Source organism: Colletotrichum tamarilloi (genome assembly GCF_030869305.1).
Source record: "Colletotrichum tamarilloi strain Tom-12 chromosome Unknown Scaffold_2.1, whole genome shotgun sequence".
Taxonomy (NCBI): Eukaryota; Fungi; Ascomycota; class Sordariomycetes; order Glomerellales; family Glomerellaceae; genus Colletotrichum; species Colletotrichum tamarilloi.
In genome coordinates this window covers 985,994-1,008,282 of record NW_026849385.1, presented here as the reverse complement: position 1 = coordinate 1,008,282, position 22,289 = coordinate 985,994, and the positions used below count along the sequence as shown (strand labels likewise).

At 54.5% G+C, this 22,289-nt stretch overlaps 9 protein-coding genes across 9 annotated transcripts; 5 read left to right on the top strand and 4 right to left on the bottom strand.

Annotated features, from left to right (window-relative positions):
• Positions 1–1,527: 1,527 nt before the first annotated feature.
• On the top strand, positions 1,528–3,297 carry CTAM01_00959 (adenosine/AMP deaminase; the record flags this gene model as incomplete). Its single annotated transcript, XM_060517003.1, has 2 exons — positions 1,528–2,342; positions 2,397–3,297. The coding sequence occupies 2 exons, from the start codon at positions 1,528–1,530 to the stop codon at positions 3,295–3,297; spliced, it is 1,716 nt and encodes a 571-aa protein (XP_060388465.1).
• Positions 3,298–4,806: 1,509 nt separating this feature from the next.
• On the bottom strand, positions 4,807–5,867 carry CTAM01_00958 (isoflavone reductase; the record flags this gene model as incomplete). Its single annotated transcript, XM_060517002.1, has 3 exons — positions 4,807–5,027; positions 5,094–5,715; positions 5,769–5,867. 3 exons carry the CDS (start codon positions 5,865–5,867, stop codon positions 4,807–4,809), a joined length of 942 nt encoding a protein of 313 aa, XP_060388464.1.
• A 1,165-nt stretch (positions 5,868–7,032) lies between these two features.
• On the top strand, positions 7,033–7,401 carry CTAM01_00957 (uncharacterized protein; the record flags this gene model as incomplete). Its single annotated transcript, XM_060517001.1, has 2 exons — positions 7,033–7,174; positions 7,241–7,401. 2 exons carry the CDS (start codon positions 7,033–7,035, stop codon positions 7,399–7,401), a joined length of 303 nt encoding a protein of 100 aa, XP_060388463.1.
• A 1,775-nt stretch (positions 7,402–9,176) lies between these two features.
• Positions 9,177–9,776, top strand: CTAM01_00956 (ribosomal L22e family protein; the record flags this gene model as incomplete). Its single annotated transcript, XM_060517000.1, has 3 exons — positions 9,177–9,191; positions 9,317–9,561; positions 9,650–9,776. The coding sequence occupies 3 exons, from the start codon at positions 9,177–9,179 to the stop codon at positions 9,774–9,776; spliced, it is 387 nt and encodes a 128-aa protein (XP_060388462.1).
• Positions 9,777–10,050: 274 nt separating this feature from the next.
• Positions 10,051–11,072, bottom strand: CTAM01_00955 (uncharacterized protein; the record flags this gene model as incomplete). Its single annotated transcript, XM_060516999.1, has 2 exons — positions 10,051–10,874; positions 10,925–11,072. The coding sequence occupies 2 exons, from the start codon at positions 11,070–11,072 to the stop codon at positions 10,051–10,053; spliced, it is 972 nt and encodes a 323-aa protein (XP_060388461.1).
• Positions 11,073–12,382: 1,310 nt separating this feature from the next.
• CTAM01_00954 (integral membrane protein DUF92) lies at positions 12,383–13,675 on the top strand (the record flags this gene model as incomplete). The annotated part of the gene is made up of 3 exons (XM_060516998.1): positions 12,383–12,568; positions 12,622–12,703; positions 12,771–13,675. The coding sequence occupies 3 exons, from the start codon at positions 12,383–12,385 to the stop codon at positions 13,673–13,675; spliced, it is 1,173 nt and encodes a 390-aa protein (XP_060388460.1).
• A 980-nt stretch (positions 13,676–14,655) lies between these two features.
• Positions 14,656–16,402, bottom strand: CTAM01_00953 (pyridoxal-dependent decarboxylase; the record flags this gene model as incomplete). Its single annotated transcript, XM_060516997.1, has 3 exons — positions 14,656–15,186; positions 15,275–15,396; positions 15,487–16,402. 3 exons carry the CDS (start codon positions 16,400–16,402, stop codon positions 14,656–14,658), a joined length of 1,569 nt encoding a protein of 522 aa, XP_060388459.1.
• Positions 16,403–17,219: 817 nt separating this feature from the next.
• On the bottom strand, positions 17,220–19,574 carry CTAM01_00952 (UBA/TS-N domain-containing protein; the record flags this gene model as incomplete). Its single annotated transcript, XM_060516996.1, has 4 exons — positions 17,220–19,109; positions 19,168–19,278; positions 19,376–19,392; positions 19,460–19,574. The coding sequence occupies 4 exons, from the start codon at positions 19,572–19,574 to the stop codon at positions 17,220–17,222; spliced, it is 2,133 nt and encodes a 710-aa protein (XP_060388458.1).
• Positions 19,575–21,099: 1,525 nt separating this feature from the next.
• CTAM01_00951 (uncharacterized protein) lies at positions 21,100–21,369 on the top strand (the record flags this gene model as incomplete). The annotated part of the gene is made up of 1 exon (XM_060516995.1): positions 21,100–21,369. The coding sequence occupies one exon, from the start codon at positions 21,100–21,102 to the stop codon at positions 21,367–21,369; it is 270 nt and encodes an 89-aa protein (XP_060388457.1).
• Between the last annotated feature and the right edge of the window lie 920 nt (positions 21,370–22,289).

Sequence of the window (22,289 nt, the reverse complement as noted above, 5' to 3'; positions counted from 1 at the left end):
TGTTCAACAGACCTGCCTAGAACGAGGCGATAACTACGACAAGGAAAGGGGGGTTAACGACTAGATACCATCACATAATCGATAAACATGTTTTCTGTTCCAACACCAAGTATTGCAATCACAGGTGCCGGTTCCTTCTGGCGAATCTCTCTTGATCTCGGAGCTACAAGGTGAATGTCACGGTCAAGAAGGATAACGTAGAGGCATGGTGGTTCTGTTGGACATGCTCTTAGAGTCTAAGGGACGTCAGGCGAATGGGTATCCTGTGCGACGATCAATCGCGGCAGATTGCATGACCTGCGGCCTTCAGATGTCTTCCCGACAGCAATCCTCCATATCCCCCACACCTATTTTTGGAAGCCTCAGCTGAACATCCTTCCAAAGAAACGCGATTATTTCGAACCTGTAACTTACTGCCACAGGAGCAGTTTCGACTCGTCCACGTACTGCTGACATACTTTGGTGATGAGGAATGCATGTGCCAGGGCCAATGCAAAGACTCGCTTGGTGCAGCGTCTCGAAATTTGCGGAAAGATGGTCATTTTTTGGTGCGATCATCTTGTCGACGATGCATGACGACCAAATATGGTTCATACAAGGAAGTTGTGAAAAAAGGGCGATCAAAAGTCGACTCGAACGTAGGATCTTTCTCAAAAAAACACAAGCTATCCATGGCATTATGTAGGACCGTGAGCCAACATACGATAGAATCGTACCGCTTGGCCATCGACTACAACGGACGGTGCTTGTTGAGAGATACACCGTCTTTGGTACCTATCACTGATCTAATGAGGCCCACAAGATGCGTGAGGCGGGCAGGGAGTATTGATTTGCCCGAAGGAATAATCTCAAATCAGGGCAGGACGGTGACTTTGATCTCAAAACCTCAAGACCACTGTCAAGGACGCTGTCGGTGGCCATGACTCTCACAAATGCCATATATGTTGGCGAGAAGAATATCGTGGAAATTAGCTGTGCTGGAAAGCACCTTTGACAATCTAGCAGGGATTGAAGGATGACTGCAGCTACAAAGTACACGACGGCTGGCATATATAGAGAGCTCCTAAATGCTCCATTTTCAACACCTCAAGTGCCAAACCCATATCGTTGAGAGTACGTAGGCAGAGGTGGAAACCCCTGAACCAACGATCACTGTTCCGGGCACATACCCGGCTTCGGCGCCGCTGAATCCGGAGTGGGGCCCGACGAGAGCTATCATTATCATCGTGCACTGGCCCACCACTGTAACCCCGCGTCCCCGCAGTCATCGCTAACCGCCTAATTCCATCGTAAACCGCCGGCCACTCAAGAACCCCTCCATCACTACACCGGAGCCGACCGACCGGAGGGAATATGACGGATGCCTGCCTATCTCGTCGACACTGAGTCCACATCTTCGGAACCTTGAACGATATCTCATAAAGCTCAATCCCGCCGTTACTCAACTCAACACCTTCACCCTCTCTCCCCGCTTCCCCCGCCCTCTTATTTCAGTGCTCATAAAGGACCCCGCATCATCCGCTCAACATGTCTCTCTCAAACGAAGATTGGGAGGAGCTCCGCCAAGACATCCCATCCGTCTCTGACCCGTTCATCACACAGTACATTAAAGGCCGTGACGCCCTCATCGCGCAAGAGCACAAGAGCCGCGCCGACGCCTCCTTCAAGGCCGCCGCGTCCCCCATTGCCCGGCGCGCAGCAGACATCGTCTCCCGCATCCGCGACGAGGAGAAGCGGACGATATGGAACGCCCAGACGGAGGAGGACCTCGCCACTACCGAAGGCCTGGCGCCCTTCCCGGGCATGATGTTCACGCTCGCCAAACAGCGCCTTGAGACGACCCGGCTATGGCGCATTGTGCAGAGGTTGCCAAAGGGTTCGCTTCTTCACTCACACTTGGACGCCATGGTGGACTTTGACTTTTTGTTCGATGTCCTGCTCAAGACGCCCGGAATTCACTTTGCTGCGGACGAGCCCCTGTCCAACGAGTCGGCGAGGTCGAATGCTAGCGTACATTTTCGGTACAGAAAGGCGGAGACGAGTTCAAAGCCCGTCTGGGAGGATGGCTATGTCCCGGGCGAGTTTCGTCTATTGACCACGGCGGCGGATGAGTATCCCGATGACGGAAGGACGGGGTTCCTCAAGTGGCTCAAGGCGCGCTGCACAATCACCTTGACGGACACGTATGAGCAGCATCACGGCATCGACGCTGTCTGGCGTAAATTCACCTCGTGCTTTGGCGTCACCAACACTATTATTCACTACGAGCCAATCTTCCGTGCTTTCCTCAAGAGATTGATGGCGTCTCTGTTGGCAGACGGCATCTACTGGATCGAGCTGAGGTAAATAAATCATCCTTGTCACACATCGAAAGGTGATGTACTGACCCCAAATAGATTCACGTGGCCGCTCAATTACTGCCGCGACCAGCAAGAAGAACCGGAAAAGGACTACAACCACATGTTCCAAGTAATGGAAGAAGAGCTCGCCCTATTCAAATCCGACCCGGCCCACGCCGCCTTCTGGGGCTTCCGCACCATCTGGACCACCATCCGCCACCTCCCCGTTCGCGACATCATCGAGAGCATGGACAACTGCATCACCACCAAGATCTCCTGGCCCCACCTCATCGCCGGCTACGACCTCGTCGGCCAAGAAGACCTCGGCCGGCCCCTCCGCGACCTCCTCCCGGAACTCTTCTGGTTCCGCAAGCAGTGTGCCCAGGAAGGCGTCAACCTCCCCTTCTTCTTCCACGCCGGCGAGACCCTCGGCGACGGCGACGAGACGGACCAGAACCTCTACGACGCCATCCTCCTCGGCACGCGGCGCATCGGTCACGGCTTCTCCCTCTACAAGCACCCGTTGCTCATCGACATGATCAAGGAGAAACGCATCCTCGTCGAGTCATGCCCCATTTCCAACGAGGTCCTCCGCCTCTGCGGCTCCATCATGTCGCACCCACTGCCCGCGCTGCTCTCGCGCGGCGTCTCGTGCGCGCTGTGCAACGACGACCCGGCCATGCTGGGCCAGGACACGGCGGGCATGTCGCACGATTACTGGCAGGCGCTGCAGGGGTGGGAGAATGTCGGCCTGCTCGGGCTGGGATCCATGGCGGAGAACAGCGTGCGGTGGTCCGCCTTTGAGGACGAGACGCCGGCGGAGTGGACCGAGGGGATCAAGCAGGCGAGTCTGGGGTCCGGTATCAAGGCGCAGAGGCTCAAGTTGTGGGAGACGGAGTGGGAGAAGTTCTGCCTTTGGGTCGTGGATGAGTATGGTGACGAGGTGGACAAGGCGTGAGGGGAGGAAATGAGGGTTAGGAGTGTAGCGATTTTCTGTGAGGGGGTGTCGTCCAGTGGACTGTGACGTTACTCTGGGCGAAGTTACACCCTTGCTTTCAACAATCGAGACGGCGCGGCGTGTGGGGGTTGGTCGCGGAGGGAGAGGGCGTCTGAAAGCGAACGAGGCAAAGGCAAAACCGGGTTTTCGGCACGGGCGAAACGGGGATATGGGAAACAATGGAATTTTCAAAAGAGCGCTATGATTATTGGTTGAGGGGTTCAAACGGGAAGGGCTCGCATTCAACACCACGGATACATCATTAAAGGGCATTCAACGCGGCTCTGGGATTGAGAGAAATAGACAAGGGGGAGAGGGGTAAGGGGTTTAGAACCGAGTGTGCGGTTAGACTACAACCCTCCAAAAAGGGCAGGGTGGAAGGTTTTTGGCGGTCCATATTAGCCCTCCAATATCACTATTGCGAACCATTCTTTCTTGTGGCCAGTTCGGAGTGATGTCGGCAGTTTTATGGGTTGAATAGACGATGGATGTAGGTCGCCGTCATGAGGCTGAAGTTTGCAAAAGGTCCCGAGGCATATCAAAATACCATACATTTACGCGCGTGCAGTTCATCATCACCACTTTCTCCCTCCGTCCGGCAGCGCGGCCTAAGTTACCGCTTCTGGATAACCGTAACAGAACCAGGTTCTCGTCTGGCTTCGCCGGCATATTAGGAACAATATGCAGTGTGACGGGAAGGATGGGCAGTGCCCAATAAAAGGCCATTACCGCGCCGCCGGAGCTGCTGGCGAAAAGGGTAGGTCGGGTGTCAGCATCAGCCACCAGCAATAGCGGATTCCGGGATCTTGGAAACAACAAGACGCAGGCTACCTTGTAAGGCGAATTTGAGAGACAGAGTTACCTGGCACCTGGGACCGGGTGCATCTACCGAATCGATCCTAATCTTTCAAGAGGCTGGAGCATGTATCTTGGACAGCGTACGGTGTCCTGGTACACAGGTTCGATTACGTTGTGCCTTGAGCTTTCGCGTCGGGGGTTGAACCCCTTTTTGGGGCGAAGGATGCATGCGTTCTCTACGATGATACCCTCCAGATCACTACATCCTGCCATCTTACTGGACCGATGAGGCCTCCTTTCACCAGGGTCGCCTCGCTGCAATCTTGAGTACCAAGGTTTTGGGATAGCAGTTTCTTGTGCGTTTGTCGAGGACAAGCTGGTCATTTTTCGCGATATTGAAGTCAAACGTAGCTGTAGAGGAACCGAGGAATGATACTGTTGTATAAGGCGAGGACTCAGTAGTCCGACAATGATTCACGATAACCTGGCCCTTGGCTTGGGTTCGGGTCTGGTATCCAGGGCACTTCCTTGGAGATACTGTTTGAGATGGTCCAATTTAGTCAGATCAGAATAGAGATGGTATGCTAAAGATACAATGAGAAAGTGGCCCATCACTGCGATTAAATGCGTAAATTCCCTTGGCACAATACAAAGGGAAGAGAAAGTTGCCGTCTATGATCCTGGTCCCCAGTTTGATTCGAGCCACGACCTGAAACTCACGGGTCGAAAGTCGACAGCTTCATTCAAGTTGGCCTGACGAAAGTCATATCGACCATCCGCCGTAGCTATCAGTCGCTGTATATTCCACCACTGGTTCCAATTCTGACGTTGTTCGTAATGTGTAAGCTCGCTCTGGAGCTTGGAGTACTTTCGAGTTCGCAAGGTGAACGCCACTATCATTTTATTAGCCCGTACAGTCTCATCATTCCTCTAGAGTAGGGGGACGAAAGATCACTCACCACCTCTCACGTTGCTGCATTTTGCAAATATGTCTCGAACCGACATCCTGTCCCCTCTCATCTTGAACTCGCGGGGCCACGTGCCCGGGCCCAGCTCGATGGCAGCGGCAACAAACCGAGCCACGTCGGCAACGGAGGTCATGCAGACCTGCACAGGCCGTCCAGAGCCGTTCGTCTCAACAATATCCGCGGACGCGTTCCCGACATCGACAAGGTAGACCCCCTGACTCCCAATCGTAGCGCGGGCTCCCATGCCATACTCTGCCAGCCCGCCCGGCGCAAAGCGCTCGTACAGGACGCCGCAGGAGAAGACCGTGTACTCCATCTTGCGAGACTTTGAACTGGCGCAGTGTTTTAGCAGCTCGATGGCTTCGGAGGAGCCGTAGTCGAGGGGGTCTTGGCCGGACGATGGGCGGTGGGATATCGAGCCTTCGAACTCTGCGGGGACGAAGAGGCGGACGCGGGCGTGGCGCGCGGCGTGGATGACGTTGATTTGTTCTTGGCCGCGTATCGTTGATATGACGAGGTCGATGCCCTTGAGGGCGAAACGAAGCCTTTCAGCGTCGTCGTAGTCTACTACCGCGACTTGACAGTCGTAGCGTTCCTCCAGCTCTGGTTTTGACTGTGAACTTCGCGTTAGTGACCTGGTATGCTCATATTTTCCTCATTACCTACTTCTCTTGACAGAATGATTACGGGGTTCGCTGTTTGCGTGATGTGATGGGCTAGGATAGCTGCGAAGCCTCCACCACCCACGATAGCTATTCTCATCATGACTGTGGTATGTAGCGTGTGAAACAGATCGAGACTGATGAGAGTTAATCTTCAGGATTCGGATCTGTTCAGGTTTTGTAATTTAGTTTTCAGCACTATTAAGTTTCAGAATTGAACTTGCCTCAAAGATGTTCATTCTTGTAATGAGATTGCCATGGTAAACGACGGAGAGTGCCGATGTACAGACCACACCACTAGAGCATGTGCGAAGTGACTCAAAGACGTTATTGGGATACGACTGGCTGTTTCGATACAAGGCAACAACAAGAAAAGGTCCATACGAGCATATCCGTAGCCAATCCTGCGTCCAAAGCCGAAGCTCTAGCGACTAGAGGTCAACTTCGAATTCGATAGGGTTCGATAGTTGACGTGGACAGGAGACGACTCTCGTCTCGACGTTGTAAGCCAAGAGAACAGAGAGACGCCTTGAAGTGACTTTGAGAAGGTGGTGGGGTCCGAGTTTGCGTTCAAGTTCACAACGACATCGTAATCGAGGGTGACGCCTGCTGACTTGCAGACCGGTGAGGGCAGCGGACAGAGGATAGCTGGACTAGCGGAAAACAATCGACTCCTACGGAGACGGAAATCGACTTTCCAAAGGCGGCCTTCACAGGGTGTACCTAATGCCAATACTGTCAACAGGACGTTGAGGGTGCCGTTTAGTATGCACCGCAGGTACCTGACTGCGTGGGGAAAAGGCGCAGTGCCTTGAGCCGATGTCCCAGATGACCGGGTTGCAGGACGGCTAATTTCATCCCGCTGCGGCACGGCTGCGGGTATCAGAGACACCTCGTATCTTGCTTCAGATCTTGATACGAATAGCGATTTCTGTGCCTGAATCTTGTTGTTTTCGTTGGTTACATGAAAGTACGAGCTCACGTTGACTAAAGAGAGAGAGAGATGGACGAGACCCAGACTCAATGGAACAGATGTTGATGATTTTGGTTCGCGTACAACAGGAAACGAGTACTTTGCGTCAGAAGATTGAAGTTCAAGGCGGCGAACATAGTCCCGTAGTTTGCAGAGATATCATTGTTTCCCGCGGTGATATGGGTGGGGGGTCGGAGCCAAGCATGTGAGCAGGAAACGACGGTCTCCAGGTTGAACTCGACACCCGAGGCAGATGACCGAGTCCGCCTGCATGTTCGATATGCTGCCTCAATGGATGATTGAAATGCGCCTTACGAGCTGGTGTGGTGTGAGAATCTCCGCCTTGGACTTTCCGCTATCGAATGGGAGGTTCCAGCCCGGGCTTCACGGGGAAATACCTCCACCTCACCGAGCCTCATCCGGGGGGATGAAACAAGGTCAGCGCTGTGAAATAATCAGGATTGTAGAGTAATGTAACGGCAGCTAGCGTAGCAGTGCCGTAGCTGTGCAGATGATTGGGAACCTGGCAACCTCGAGTCGAAAGAGATTCGAGTCGAGATGGACGACGTGCCACTCAAGGGTGCCATTGGCGCACACCCCTGCCCGGGAGAACAGGCTACCCTGCGCAAGACTCAGCCACGAGACCTGGGTGCCTAAGTCGTAGCATTGAATGACAATTGAAAGTACTTGAGCAAACACCTGCAATCGAGAAGAGTATCTGGTGGCATGGCGACCCAGAAGTAGGTACTTTGATGAGGGAGGGGAGTTGAGAGATCGAGGTGGGGTCCGTTTCGGTACGTAGTCTCATCCAATCGTTCAGCCCTATGCATATGTGCCTCAGGATATTCCTCGGGGATCGCACGCTCCAGTCGCACGAACAGTCAGGGGGACCCCCGACGAAGCCGTCTTCCTCCGGGCATCATCAACCAGGAACCAGTTATGTATGTTCATCAATCACCCGGCAGGAACCGGACTGGCCCAGCCGCCTCGTAATTACTCATTGCGTACTTATCTTGGCATGTCAAGACAGCAATGCCTATACGCCTAGTCATGCCCCTCGGCAAGTCAACTTGAGTAAGGACGTTGACGGCATTTCATCTGGGCAGACTGATCTGAGAACTACTACACCTTATCCCGCCATTGGACTGAACCCTGAAGTGGCGAAAACGTCTCATGAGGGCCAATGTTCTAGCCGATGGTACATATGGTTCGCCTGTAACTGACACTTTATGATGTGACCCTGCCAGTAAATTTGTTGTTATTCTAGTAGGTTGTGCGACCTGAAATTAGTCACCAGATTCCATCGCTTAGCAATATGACATTCTGCAAATTCACAAAGAAGGTTAAATGCGGTAGATGAGGACCATTAACTTGATATGACGTGGTTATTGCCTTCCTAAGCAAGACTAAATCTTTCGCCCTGAAGAAAAACCTTGGGATAGCGAGCTAATTCGTCACTCAGTGTGCGTTGACGTTTACGCAATCCCTTCGTATAGAGCATTTACTATCTTTAGATGGATATTTTGCTGGAATTGGTTTATGTTAACGAAACGGCTGGGTTTCTATGATGCGCTACGTAATGCCGATACGATGGCTAGGAAAGCAAGAGAAAGGTGGATTGAATCTATCATTGCGTTTCTAGGTGATCAATTGCTTAGGACACGCCTCGCCGTGGATTGCTTGATACAACCGGTCCAGCTCTGAGTCCCGCATGCGTCACGAGGTGCTCGAATACTAGAAGTAGAACAATTCATTCACGGAAAGCCTAGGCCTAGGTGCAAAGAACCCCCTTTACTAGAGCTCACTGGCTCGTTGACTCTTGTCCATGATCGTGACCACGACGAAGTCGCATCCGCGTCCACCAATGAGAGCAAGAGGCTGCTATTTCTCGAATTGCTCCCGTGATTCACATATGCATGGGCTTCTTTCGCGTGTGGGGGTTCTAGGCAGGATATTTCAGGCAGAAAGCTAACCCAAGCCATTGAGGTCAATACCTGTAAGGTACGATGAAGGCGGTCCTTGACATGGCAATCTGCGATGTCGAAAGTGAATCATCCGCGACAGCGCAGACGCGCCCTTCGTGCATTGCTTGCCTGCCAATTATGGCAAACGAGTGTGCCTGGGGGAAGAATTGGATGCGACTCGTTCTTGATTGGAGCGCGGAGCTCAGACCACAGGGGGTCTCGGTGAGTTCGGTGAAAGGCCACTTCCCGCCCAGCCCCGCCCTCCTCACCTTTCGGATAAGATAATGATCCGTTGCCCTAGAATTTCGCTGCCACTTTTTCCTACACCCACAACTGAAATCCACTTTTGGGCTGGGAAAAAGTTTCGTGAAGTGTCAAGCCCCATCTCAATCTGTCAATTCTCCCCTCCCCTCACCACAACCACTTCAACCAAACGCAGGATCAAACTTCTTTGCGTCCATCACATCCGTCCAAAATGGCTCCTCAAGCAGTACGTACATGACAACACCGCTTTGCTGTTGGCCCAGCCCAATTTCCTCTTCTCCTCTGGAAAATGAGAGGAAATTGGGCGGCGGCGTGAAACAGTAGGCTAACGTCATGTTCCCCAAATTCTAGGCGATCAAGCGCACCGGCAAGGGCAAGAACCAGAAGGTTACCAAGAAGTTCATCATCAACGCTTCCCAGCCCGCCTCCGACAAGATCTTCGACGTCGCTGCCTTCGAGAAGTTCCTCCAGGACAAGATCAAGGTTGAGGGTCGCGTCGGCAACCTCGGCGACCAGGTTCAGATCTCCCAGCAGGGTGAGGGCAAGATTGAGATCATTGCCCACAACGAGCTCTCCGGCCGTTACCTCAAGTACCTGTAGGTTTTCTTCTTGATCTTGTGTCGCGCTGGCGACAATTTGTATCATGTAAGGACAACTTGCTGACATTATTGTTCCACCCCACAGCACCAAGAAGTTCCTCAAGAAGCAGCAGCTCCGTGACTGGCTCCGTGTCGTCTCCACCTCCAAGGGTGTTTACGAGCTCAAGTTCTTCAACGTCGTTAACGACGAGGCTGATGAGGACGACGAGTAAACAGCTTCTATGCACTAGTCAGGTTAAGGTTACTTGGGTCGGCATGGCACTGGAATTTTGGCAAGGTTAAAAGGGAATACCAAAAGTTAGCACCTTCGTGTGCTTGTTGATCTGCCACATGTGGTTCTCCTTTCTTCGTGAATGATTGCGATGTTATGCTTTGAGGTGCGATTCTGATTCCGATCCTGGGTATCCTGCTGTCTATCTATGGTTATCGGTGCCCCTCGTACAAATGTCTCGTCTATACCTTACGGCAATGTAATCACCCACACATCTACTCTGGCAGAGCCCGCATAACGCCCTCGAATGCAACCAACGCCATGGCATTAGCCGGGAACGCCCTCAAGAAACACGGCAAGAACCCACGCCAGTATCCCTTCCACCCCGTCTCCCTATACACCGCCGTCGCAGCGTCCTTCCACCTCCTGAACTTTGGCGTGCCGTCGTTGAGCCCGCCACCAAGGGGATCCGTCATGATGCGCTGCTTGATCACGTCCGACGGGTAACTCGTCAACCAGAAAATCTGCGCGCTCAGCCCGCCCGCCCAGAAATTCACCGCCGGTGCACTGAGGTTCGTGTTCTTCTTAAAGTACTTTGAAAACACATCATAGCTGCCCCACCAGCAGAAGAAAAACCCGCGAAACAGCAACGTCGCGCTGAGGCCGTGATACACGCCCCGGACGCCGTGGTTCGCGTAGATCTTGCGCAGGCAGTCGACGGGCCCGCTGTACAGCCGCTCGGCTTTGTTGGCGGCGTACTGGATCTGCAGGCGCGCCTTCACGTGCTCGACGGGCGCGGCGATGAAGCTGACGGTGCTGCCCGCCATGATGCCCGCGATACCGTGGCCGTATGACGGTAAGTTGTCGACGGCGCCGACGCGGAAGAGGCGCTCGGCGACGAGGCGGCGGTAGACCGTCAGCGAGCCCAGCATGACCGAGTCCATGAACATCCAGCCCACCAGCGGAGGGGTCGCGCCCTTGTAGAGGCCCGGGATGCCCTCGTTCCGTAGCGTTTGGCCTACGCATTGGAGGGGGCCGCTGAAGCGCGAGGCGTCTGTTGTTTGGAGGCGGACTTTGATTGTGTCGAAGGGGTGGCCGACTTCGCAGTTTCAGTACGGTATTCAAATCTCAGAATGCAGAGTGACTAACCAGTGAGCTTGGCGATTCCTGAAAATACTCCGGCGACAAAGCCTTTGTAGTTTTTTACGGCTGTCTTGGGCTCTTCCCTCACGTCTGCCACCATGATGTTTGAGCGAGGGGGACTCGTGGTCGTTGTGAGATTGCGCGCGGCCGCCATCGCCTTTAATTGAACCCCAAGAACTGGCAGTCGGTGTTCACGTCTGTTGCGGTCGTCGGGGCCAAAAAGAGGCCTTGGTTAAAAGAGAGGTGTTCTATCTCTCCTTCTATCGCGACGTGTCGGGCCTTATACACAATCCATCCCACGAAGAAGTTAAGTTGCGAAGTGAAGCGAAGCGACTGTTCGTGTCTCGCTCTTCATGAATCATGAAGCTCGTCGATTCTCGCTAAGCAGAAAAGGAGCCGATTCCGGGGGACGTGGGGGAGCTACTAATCGCATCGAAGCTCGCGCTGATTGGTCAGCTAAAGTGCATGGCGCACCCCCTGGCATCAGGTTTCCTCGTACGGATAGAGGGGACTCAGTCTCCATCATTCCTTCACGGGGTTATCGAGGAACGAAGCCCGAAGTTTTCACGTTGTGGCTTCAGCCTTCTCGTCAGAATAGGAAACGGTAATTACGGATGATTCGGTGCTGATTACTGTCAAGATTGTATACTGTGGTTTCGATCTTGTCACTATGAGTTGGTCGCATCAATATCACAGCTCGTAGCAGTTGCCATCCCCACCAACATCGACAGCTTACAGTGAAAATGGACATTTATGGCTAGCTTAGATATAGTGTATAAAACCCGGCCGTTCATTGCGAGTGAGTGGTGCATTGCAGTAGCTGAAGTATTTATATAGGTAACATTGCTTTTCCTTGTGGAAACTGCAACTACCTTACGATCTATCAGCACAGTGAGCTCTCTCTCTGTTCTGAAACTTGCGAATCGATGCGGTCTTTGCTTAGTAAAAAGCTCCTTGCAGGCATTGGAAGCACCATCATCGCAAAATATCGAAACCGAGGAAGGTTGTAACTGTCCAACTTGTATCACATGCACTGATAGTGATCCAGAATTCTTCGACGCTCTGCTACCGTATTGGCACGCGCTTAGAACTTTCATCACACCTTAGATGAGGTTTTCAGCATTATATTTTAGTTGAAGAAATTTGAGGGCAGATAACTATCGTATAATCTGTGCGCCTAAGGAGCTGTGTAAGTATGTACATGGCTATGGTGGGTGATGTAATTTGGCAGCTAACTGCCTGCCCTCAAGGAATTAGACAGGGATCCAGAGCTTCCTCACTCCAACCCCCCGAGCTCCCAGCGCTGACGTCACGTGGAGTTCACCTTCACCCGAACACCTGCGCATCCCACCACCAGACGGGACAGGGCATTCTGGTGAACCGTTTCTGCAACACCACGCTCCGAGTTTGCCCAAAACTCGCAAACCTCCCATAATCACGACGCAGCCCGAATAATCGACCACCATGAAAGCGATTTACGCCTTCCCGGCGACACTCGCCCTCGTCTACCGAGCTTGGTCGCACCAATCCCTGACCCCCGCAGGCATTGTCGCCGCCGTTGTTACAGCTATCGCCCACGCGTACCACCCGTGGAACCTGCCATTCGCGCTGCTTTGCACTTTCTTCCTCGCTGGAACAAGAGCAACAAAGGTACGGCTAGCTCCCTTGTTGCAACGAAACGCCAAATGCTAAATCTACTCCAGGTCAAACACGATGTCAAGGCACAAATGACGATGGCCTCGCGCGGCACATCAGGAGGCGAAGGAGCACGCACCCACGTCCAAGGTCGGTTCAATAGTAGCTCCTCCGAGCTCTTCAGCGCGGTATAGCTAACTTCTCTCCGCTTTGATAGTCTTCGCCAACTCGCTCATGGCCTCATGTCTCTCCCTCCTGCACGCCTACCAACTTAACAAGCGCAAGGACGCAATCCTCGACACCACGACACCGAACCCCTCGGGCACACTCTGCTTCTCCTGGGGCGGCGACCTCCTCGTGATCGGCATCATCGCAAACTACGCCGCTGTCGCCGCCGACACCTTCAGCTCCGAGCTAGGAATCCTGGCCAAGGGCGAGCCCCGCCTCATCACGTCCCCGACCCTGCGCAAGGTCCCGCGCGGCACAAACGGAGGCGTGACGCCCCTCGGCGTCGCTGCCGGCGCCCTCGGCTCCATGATAATCGTCACGGCCTCCATGGTCTTCCTCCCCCTTTGCGGTGACGACAGCGCCGGCAAAGTCGGCGGCGGCCTCGGCGCCTGGACCACGCAGCAGCGCTCGACCTTTATGCTGGGCATGACCCTATGGGGTGTCCTGGGAAGTCTGCTCGACAGCGTGCTAGGCGCCGTCTTTCAACGCTCCGTGCGAGATGTGCGGACCGGCAAGATCGTCGAGGGCGAGGGCGGCGCAAAGGTTCTCATCGCCAGCGATCCGGCCGACCACGCCGACAAGAACCAGAAGCGCGCCACCGTCAAGGCCGCGGCGCTCCACGGGGAGGGCAAGAGCGCTGTTGAGAAGATGGCGGAGAACGCTGACGTCAACGCTCTCGAGACGAGCGATGCGAAGAAGAGGTATGCTCCCGAGGAGAAGCATCGCAAGCCTACCGTGGGCGACGCCAAACCCTCGCGGGTTGTGGAGACTGGGTGGGACTTGCTGGATAACAATGACGTGAACTTCCTGATGGCGTTCACCATGAGCATCGGCGCCATGGGCGTGGCGAGCTGGTACTGGGGTATTCCTATCGAGACGATACTCGACCTGTAGGCTAGTAATACTATTGACACGTTCTGCACATCATCTCGAAGAAGTTCGAATGCGCCATGTAAGTGAATGCATCACAGTACCATCCAAATTATCCTTCCCTTGCCCCGTACCTCTTCTGGACGTCGTGATGTGCCTCAAACTACCGTTCTATACTCGATGTCAGCCTCCTGCGTTGTGACGGGTACATGGTACGCGTAACTCCTGACAACATGGCGTTTAAGGCATGGTTAACATTAGCGTCTGTACCCAGTTACTGTTCTCAATACAACACTTCTACACACCTCTCTCGTGATACTAGTATCTCAAACTTAATTTTCACGCGCAAGGGACTCGGCCGGTACGTGCGTCGCATCTGAGTGCCGACTATCAAAAACAAAGCAATCATAAACATGTTGAATTCTCAGTAGGGTAGAGGGCAAAAAAGAGGTCATCGATAGGGAATCGAACCAAAAAGCGAAGCCTCTGGTTGAAGGGTGGTCGAGGAAGAACGGGTTCCACTGGCGCCCCCTTAGCCCCTCGGCCACCTGCCCCTTTCACTTCAGGTTGTGTTCAGATGAGGAGAGAAGTGACCTGAATATCATCCGCCTCCTCTTCTTCCAGGTAGATTGGATGAGCGGTGGGTCATTGACCGTATATGCTGGCACGAATATGATGGGAAGATAGTATTATACTAACCGAATAACCAAGCGGTCAGTTCACCTTGGGGCAGAAAGAAAAAAGGTCAGCAGTGGAGAGTCGAACCAAAAGTGTAGCGAAGGTTGAAGGGTGATCTCGAAAGAACGGATTCCACTGGCGCCTCCTTGACCCCTCGACCACCTGCCCCTGCCACTTCTCATTATGACAGAGATGAAAGAGAAGTGACCCAAGTACCATCCCCGCACCTTCCTGCCAGATCTATAGGGATGCTAGCTCATTGACCGCGTACTGACATGAATACCGACCTTGATATCATCTCATATAACCAGCAAAAGAGGTTACCTTCACTCCCTCGCCCACGCCTTAGCAATATCCCCCAAAACCCTCGTCACAACCTCAAAATCCCTCTCAACATCAACCCTCCAACTGCCAACAGCAACCCTTACAGCCTTCCTCCCCTTCCAACTCGTCCCGCTAACATACACCTCCCTCGTGCCATTGATCCTCCCCACAAGCTCCTCATTCAATCCCTCATCTCTCGCGCGAAACAGCACAACCATATGCGTCATCCCCTCGATATCCCATGCCCCCTCGGGAAGCAGCTCATACGCCTTCGAAGCTCGTATCCACACCGCCAACTTCCGCGCAAGCACAACCATGCGGCCCAGGATCGCCGCCAGCCCTCTCCGCCCTTCGGACCGGAGGACGGCGTAGGCCGGTAACGCCCGGAAGCGGCGTGAGTTCTCGAGGCCGATGTTCAAGGGTGAGGGGATGGCGGAGGCGCCGGCCGAGGAGAGGTAGGCTGCGTTTGGGTTCGTGAAGACGGCTGTTTGGGTTGCGAGGGAGCGGCAGAAGAACATACCGCAGTCGTAGGGCTGTTCCCGCCAAACGTTAGTCTACTTCATACGGCAGAGAAGGAGGACGGGAGGGAGAGGGTAAAAGGGGGTTTTGATGCGAACGTACCACGTTCAGAAGCTTGTGTCCGTCCACGGTGATGCTGTCCGCGAGTTCCAGCCCCGAAGCCATCTCTCGAATCTTTGCAAACTCGGGCTTCGCCTCGAGAGCCCTCGCAAAGATACCAAAAGCTGTCACACCAACCATCGTCAGCAAAAATCTCACCACCTTCTCACCACAAACCAACACAAAGAAAAAAGACAGCAACGGAAAAAGCTCACCACCATCGACATGAATCCACGCCCCAAACCGATCAGCCAACCCCCTCAACCTCTCCATCTCCCCCTTTCCCCCCGTCGCAAACCTTCCCGTATTCACCTCGCCCGCGCTCACCGCAATGATACTCACCACCCCATCCTCCTCTCCCTCCCGCAACACCCTCTCCACACCCTCCAAATCCAACCTCCACGGTTCGTCAGCACTCAGCGGCAACTCTGCAACATTGGCTCTCCCGACGCCCACCACGCTCGCCGCTTTGGAAAGCGAACTGTGCCCCATGCTCGTCAACACCCTCACCCCCTTCACCCCGGCACTCACACACGCGCCCAACAGCCCTTGCTCTCCTACATTCCCGCCCCGTTTCGCAATCACATATTCCCTCCCGCACGCGAGGCCGAGGATGTTACTTGCCGTCGCGCCGGTGGTGAACGTCTTCCCCTTCCACACCCCTCCTTCACCGCCGCCGCTTCCGTCCTCGAGCCCCAACACGTCAGCAAGCATCCCCAACGCAACGCTCTCCACCTCCGTAGCGACGGTCTGCTCCGGTAAATGCACCTGCACATTCTGATCCAGCGCCGAGACGATATTGTCAGCCGCCTCGGCGACGGGGAGGGTCCCGCCGGTGACGAAGCCGTAGTACCGTCCGCTGCGCGCCTGGCCGTTGAGGGCGGGGACGATGTCCGTCAGGATGTGGGTTAGGGTTGCTTCGGTGCCGAGGGGGGCGAGGTAGGTTCCATCATTGTCTTTCTCCTCTCCCTTTGCGCTGGCACCGGTGCTGGCACCCGTGCTGTGAGATGATGGTCGGCGGGGTAGAGAAGCCGATGCGGCGGCGAGGGAGGCCCGGGATGGAAGTGTGGGGGGGTCGGACCCGTCTGGGATGGCGGCGCGGAGCCGGGCTTGGAAGGACGGGGATGTCATATTTTTGTGTGGTGAGCTTGGTCGGGGTAAAGTGTGTGGGGGATCCGGGGTTGAGGGTAAGTAAGTTTTTTTAGAAAACCTCGAAGTAGCTACAAGAAATGTAAATCAACAGCTAAAGTATGGCCTATCAATGGTTTGTAGGTCATGCAACGAGAAATCGTATTTTCGAGCTAAGAAGTGTAAGGTACAGACAGCTTGGCGCGCACCCGGCGAGGTTTTTGTGGCTTCCCGGGATTTGACTCATCGCCCCGTTGCAGCGTTTGAATCCTCGGCCTCGGCCTTGCGTCCTTTAGCGGAACTTTTGAGAGATTTCGGTGAAATCCTACCGGAATCTCACGGAAGAGCGATATACTCGGAACTACGGCATAAGGTCTAGTGTGGAGTCGACAGGAGACCGCCGCCGCAAGGGTTCCGATCTCGGCACATCGTCCCATCGGGTCGGCGCAACCCCGTCGAGTCTCGGCCGTGTCCTTTTCGGCCTCGGTCAGTTTCCCCGCGGGGGGCTAGATAGCAAGGGTCTTTCTTCGCATAAAGAAAGCTACGTCGGTGGGCGTAACTCAAATAGCACAAAGAACAGATGACACACAAAGTCAAAACGATATCAAAACACAAAAAGAACGAATTTGGTATACGCGTGCAGGGAAGAACCCTCCGCAGGTCATGGTAGTCTAGAAACGAGCAAATCGTGGCATGCGAAAAATTTCGGACATCGTCTCGAATCGATAGTTTTATCTTACAAAAAAACGAAGAAGAGCAAAAGAGAAGCATGTATTTACAAGAAGAATCAAGACCTCGCGACACCCTCCTATAGGCCTTTTCACATGTGCCGCGCGCTTAGACTGGCAAACGCGTCTGGGCTGTGTCGCCCGTTCGTCCACTGCATATCCGTAAATGCCATGCTCTCGCGACTGACACCCGCCTTGCGCGGCCCGACGGTATTGGCTACGGGAGCCGCCATCACCTGTTGTGGTGGCGGCGGCGGCGATGACATGCCTCCACCGCCGCCGCCATTCATCAAAAAGGGGTTCTTGCTTCCTGCTACCATGGACCCACTCGCTGCGTCTTGGCTCTGTTGCTGAGATGCTGCGACTTCGGGGTGTACCTCTGGCGTCTGCGCCTGGGTCTGGGGTGCAAAGGGCTGAGGTGCCAGCTGCGGTTGGCTGTACAGTGCCAAGATCGAAGCCTTGTCGGGACGTTGAGGTTGCAAGGGCTGCTGTTGATACTGAGCCTGTGCCGTAGGAGCCTGATATTGTTGCTGCGGCATCTTCTGTTGCTGAAACGGGTGTTGCGGCTGCTGCTGGAACGGCTGCTGAGCCAATTGCTGAGCCGGTTGCTGGTAAGCGTTTTGTTGCTGCTGCTGATAGGGGTTCTGTTGCTGCTGCCCAAACGCCGGCTGCTCTTGCTGAAATGGTTGCTGGTACATCTGCTGCTGTGGTACCTGCTGTTGCCCCGTAGGTTGCGAGCCTAGTTGTGCAAAGAAGGGGTTGCTGCTCTGTGGTGTCATCGTCTGCGGAGAGTCCATGTAAAAGTTCGATTGCGACTGCTCGGGTATCTGGCCTAGCGAAGGCGATTGGATTCTTGTCGGAGATCGAGTAAACGGGTTGTTCGCATATGGGCTTGACGATTGCCCTGTGTTGACTGCAAGGTTTTGTTGCTGCTGAGGCTGCGCCTGGTTCGTGAGGAATGGGTTGTAGCCCGTTGCCTGCGGCTGGATGGGTTGGGGATAGGTCATATTACTATTAAAGCTCATGGGGTTGTAGTTTTGCTGCTGATGCTGCTGCGGAATGGGAGGCGTCATGGACTGCTGGTACGTTTGCTGAGGCTGAGCAAACGGCTGGGAAGCCGGCAATCCGCCCGTGTGGTGCGGAAATAGGGGTTGCGCTGGAGCGAGGGACATGCTGCCGAAAGCCTGGGCGATATCTTGCTGCTGTTGCGTGGGAGCTCCGAAGGGGTTGTTCGCGTAGGGGTTTTTGTTCTGGAGCGTGCCGGTCGATTGGGAAGATTGCGGCTGCGGCGGCAGCATGTCGAAGGGGTTGTTGCTCGAGGCTGTCGAGGGCGACTGGGGGTGATCACTGAACGTCTGATGCGGTGCAGATAATCCACTAGACGTTGACAGGTTCGCGTGCGAGCGTGTCGCGCGCAAAGAGCTCTCACGAGGCCCTGTCAAAGAAGGTGACCGTCTATCGCTCTCGCCTAACCGCACCAGTGTCTCAATTGCGCGCTCCAGGTTTCCGTTCACGCCCTTCAACACCATAGCATTGCGCTGGCCATCGGAGAATCCCATGTCCCTCAGACTGGCCAATTTCCTTTCTGTATCTTCCTGCTCGTACGAAACGCTTGCGCCAAACACCTTGGAGGGCTTGTTCGGCAGATCGCTGGGCGAGGGACTTCGCGGCTCGCGGGGACTCGACATGGTATTACGCAATGACGAATCCTTTCTCAGCCGAGACGATAGCGGGAAGATTGACGAGGCAGATCTGAACCCAAACTTTCCTCCCGACTTTGGTGGTAGCGGCGGAGGAACGCCTTCATCTGAAAGGCCCGAATGTTGCTTCCTCGTGGGGATGGGGATGTTGTTCATGTATTTGGTGCGGATAAATCGTTCCATGGCGGAATCAGCTTCGTCGGCATCGACAGGAACGGGAGGTCTCTTGTTATCGGGGTTGTAAATCTGGTTGGACCTAACGTTTCCGACCTTTTTCATATTCTGCGAAGGTTTGGTCAGGGGCGACGAATCTCGACATGGGGTATGCATTTGCACAAACCTCCACTTGTTCATTAGACCAGCTGTCCATGCTCAAGGATTTCACCTTTGAGATATGAGTTCCCAACTTTCGATGGATAGCGGCACATCTCATGCAAAGGAACACGCCCAGCTATAGTCGCACGTCAGTCTCGCTCGTCAAAGTGACCGCCCCAATCGAATGAGAATCGTATCGATGGGGGCGCATGAGGGGGAATAGTCGCGCTTACACTCCAAGAGGCCCATGCTGCGAACTACTGTCAGTTTTTGGCCCACGGTCTGAGCGGCGGGAGAGGGAGCACAGTTGCACTTACCTGGGTTCCGCGCCTGGCAGTCGGCGCACAAGTTGTTCCCCGGTACGGACTGGACCAGATCGTGAAGGACCTTTTCGTTACGCGCCTGCTGGCGCTTGCTCAGGACACCTGCCATGGTCGGGTAGGGTACTGTGTGCAACGGTCGACGTTGGCGGCAGCGTGTGTCGTCGGGGCGCGGTTTGGTGGTTTGGCGGTTTCGTAGGAAACAAGTTTGGGTTGGACAAGGCGCGGGTCGTCCAGATCGGAAGGCAGATCGAGGGGTTCTCTTCGGGCCAACCAGGGGCGGGCGGCGGCAGGTAATTGGGCGGAAAGATGGGTTTTAGGAAGGGGTATTAAGAAACAAGGTGTACCATGAAAATTATGCACTGGGGAAGAGGGAGCCCGATGTCGAAGGTGGAAAGGGAAACGCGACGACAAACATGGCCTCAATCATGCGTAGAGGAGGCTGAGGAAGACGGACACCAGCGTCGGAGAGTGAGACGGAATGAATGGGATTGCTGATGGCGGCGGACCAGGCTGCATCCGAGAAGGGAGCAAGAAGAAATGGCCGTTTGTCGACTTTGGGATCGAATTGTTTTAGATGGCCTCGGCGGCGCAATGGAGCAACAAAAGAATGCCCTCAGCAATCAAAGACGATGGGATGCTCCACATGTGCTGCCCAAAATGATGTGTGTGTGTCTTGGTAAGACCTTGTGAGCCTTTTCGTAAGTAGTGCGCGACTCAGGAAAAAAGGAGAGACGATCAACCTGCAAAGAAGCACCGGATGGCATACAGGTGCAAGCAGCAAGCAGCAAGCCCAGCAGCAAGAGGGGAAAGAAAGGCCCAGAGGTGGAGGGAGTCGGCCGTCTAGCCCAAAGAGGATAGTGCCAATGGACCTTGGGCTTGTGGAGGGGGGGCTCAGGGGCGCAGGCTAGGTGGTGATGGGTCTGGACAAAGAAGCCTTCCACTTCCTACGTAGTCATCCTGTGGGAGGCGGGAGAGACTGGGAGAGTGAGCGGCGAAGGAAAACAAATAAAAATAAATAATATCACAATAATATCAGAGGGGTCGGTGCTGGTCCCTGGTGCTGGGTGCTGGGTGCTGGGTGGTACTTGGTTGGACTGGCATCGTGGGAGGAACGCGTGGAAGTGGGTTCGGGGCCCCTCCACGCTCGGCTATCCGCGAATTACGGCCCCGGCTCACCTCCCGTCGTCATCTTGGGCCATTGGTTCCCGTCACGGGCCAGTGAAGCCCAGCCTGCTCAGAAGGGCCCGACATTGATCCGGTGGTGCCGCGGGTCCGGGTGCTGCCGAGCGCAATGTACGTACCTACTACGTAGATACTCATGGCACGCCCGACGATATCACACAGCTTTGATGCGCCTATTGAATAGGAGAGGCCGTCTGTGAACTTGAAAGTCTTTCTTTTTGCTGCTGTCATTTACACTTTGTCGATTGATCAACTCGGTCAACTGCACCTGCTCGAGTGCCACTCGCTGATCCCGTTTCCAACGCTGTGGTGCTGCTGCCAGATCGTAGCGATCGTTTCAGCTGCTGCACGTCGCCTTGTGCCACCGGCTCATAACGGCTATTAGGTAGCATGAGATGCTGTCTGACCTCATCCCTCGCCTTGACAGTTTTCGTATCGAGACTCGTCTGCCGATGCCTCTGCCTATGTGCTTCGCTCTTCTCCCTCGGCCTACGGATGCCTCACCTATTCAGGATTCATACCCATACTGTGCCAACGCAATACCATCAAGGGTAGGTAGTCAGCATGGCAGACTGATAGCTATCCGACGAGGCCGAGCCAGGGTGGTTCGGGGATGCCACTGTGTATTATTGTGTCTGGTAGATGAAGTGCGGCTCACCCGGCCAATCAGCTCAAGTCAGCAGATGCTCATCCGCGATTGCCGACCTGCCGCCATTCTCTAATTCAAGGTCCTCAGCTCGCAGCTCGGGGTCTATCATGCGACCGTTTCAACGCTCTGTTCTTGCGCAATATGACGTCGGGTTGTGACTGCAAGAAACTTCCGTGGCGGTGGGATACGAAAAGTCGGTTCTGCACATGTTCTGCGTACCCAGTGACCCAGAACTTGGGAGGTGATTTTGGATATCATAGGAGTTACGACAATTTCCTGTTGTTCTGAGCTATTTTGAATCGTAAATTTCGGCTCCCCTGCATGGCAATCTCGGGTTGGTCGATAAGGCTGAGAATCCGAGCGATTAACGGGCGGAAAGATGGCTCTGCTATTCTAAGGTACGTTGTGCGGGCGTTGGACTTACACCTAGGCAGAGGATTCGTTCGGAATAGGCTATGTTATCCGTAGCTAGTATACTTACACACATACGCGGGTTGCCGTATCGCATCGTGTCTGTTACGTTGGCTACCGCTTGGTGTATACTTTGTACGGAGCGTCCGCCTATTGGTACTTGATCTACCTACAGAAAAATTACCTAGCTCCCAGCTGGCACATGCTTGACATACATTCAAGTTCCATCAGGTTTGCCTTACCAGCACAACGGTCCCCCGCCGCATTGGTTAGCGTAAAACAGCCCAGCCACAACGTCGGGACTCTCGTCCTCCACCGACCGGGCACCTGCCACTCTGCTTTCGCCCGCGCGGCCGTCCGCGGCTTACTTGTAACTTGGCATGCCGGCACAACCGCACAGCCCGTTTGTTGTCAGGGCCAGCCAGTCACAAGCCTCGCTGTCTTTTTCCGAATGACGTCCCGCCCCCAACCAACCGTTCGGCGGCCAGGGTATACCTGAATTCGCGCGCCTGTGAAAAGTCGTGGTGGTGCGGGTGAGGTGCGAGGTACGAGGTACGATGTGTGGCTGGGTAGTCTTGGGAC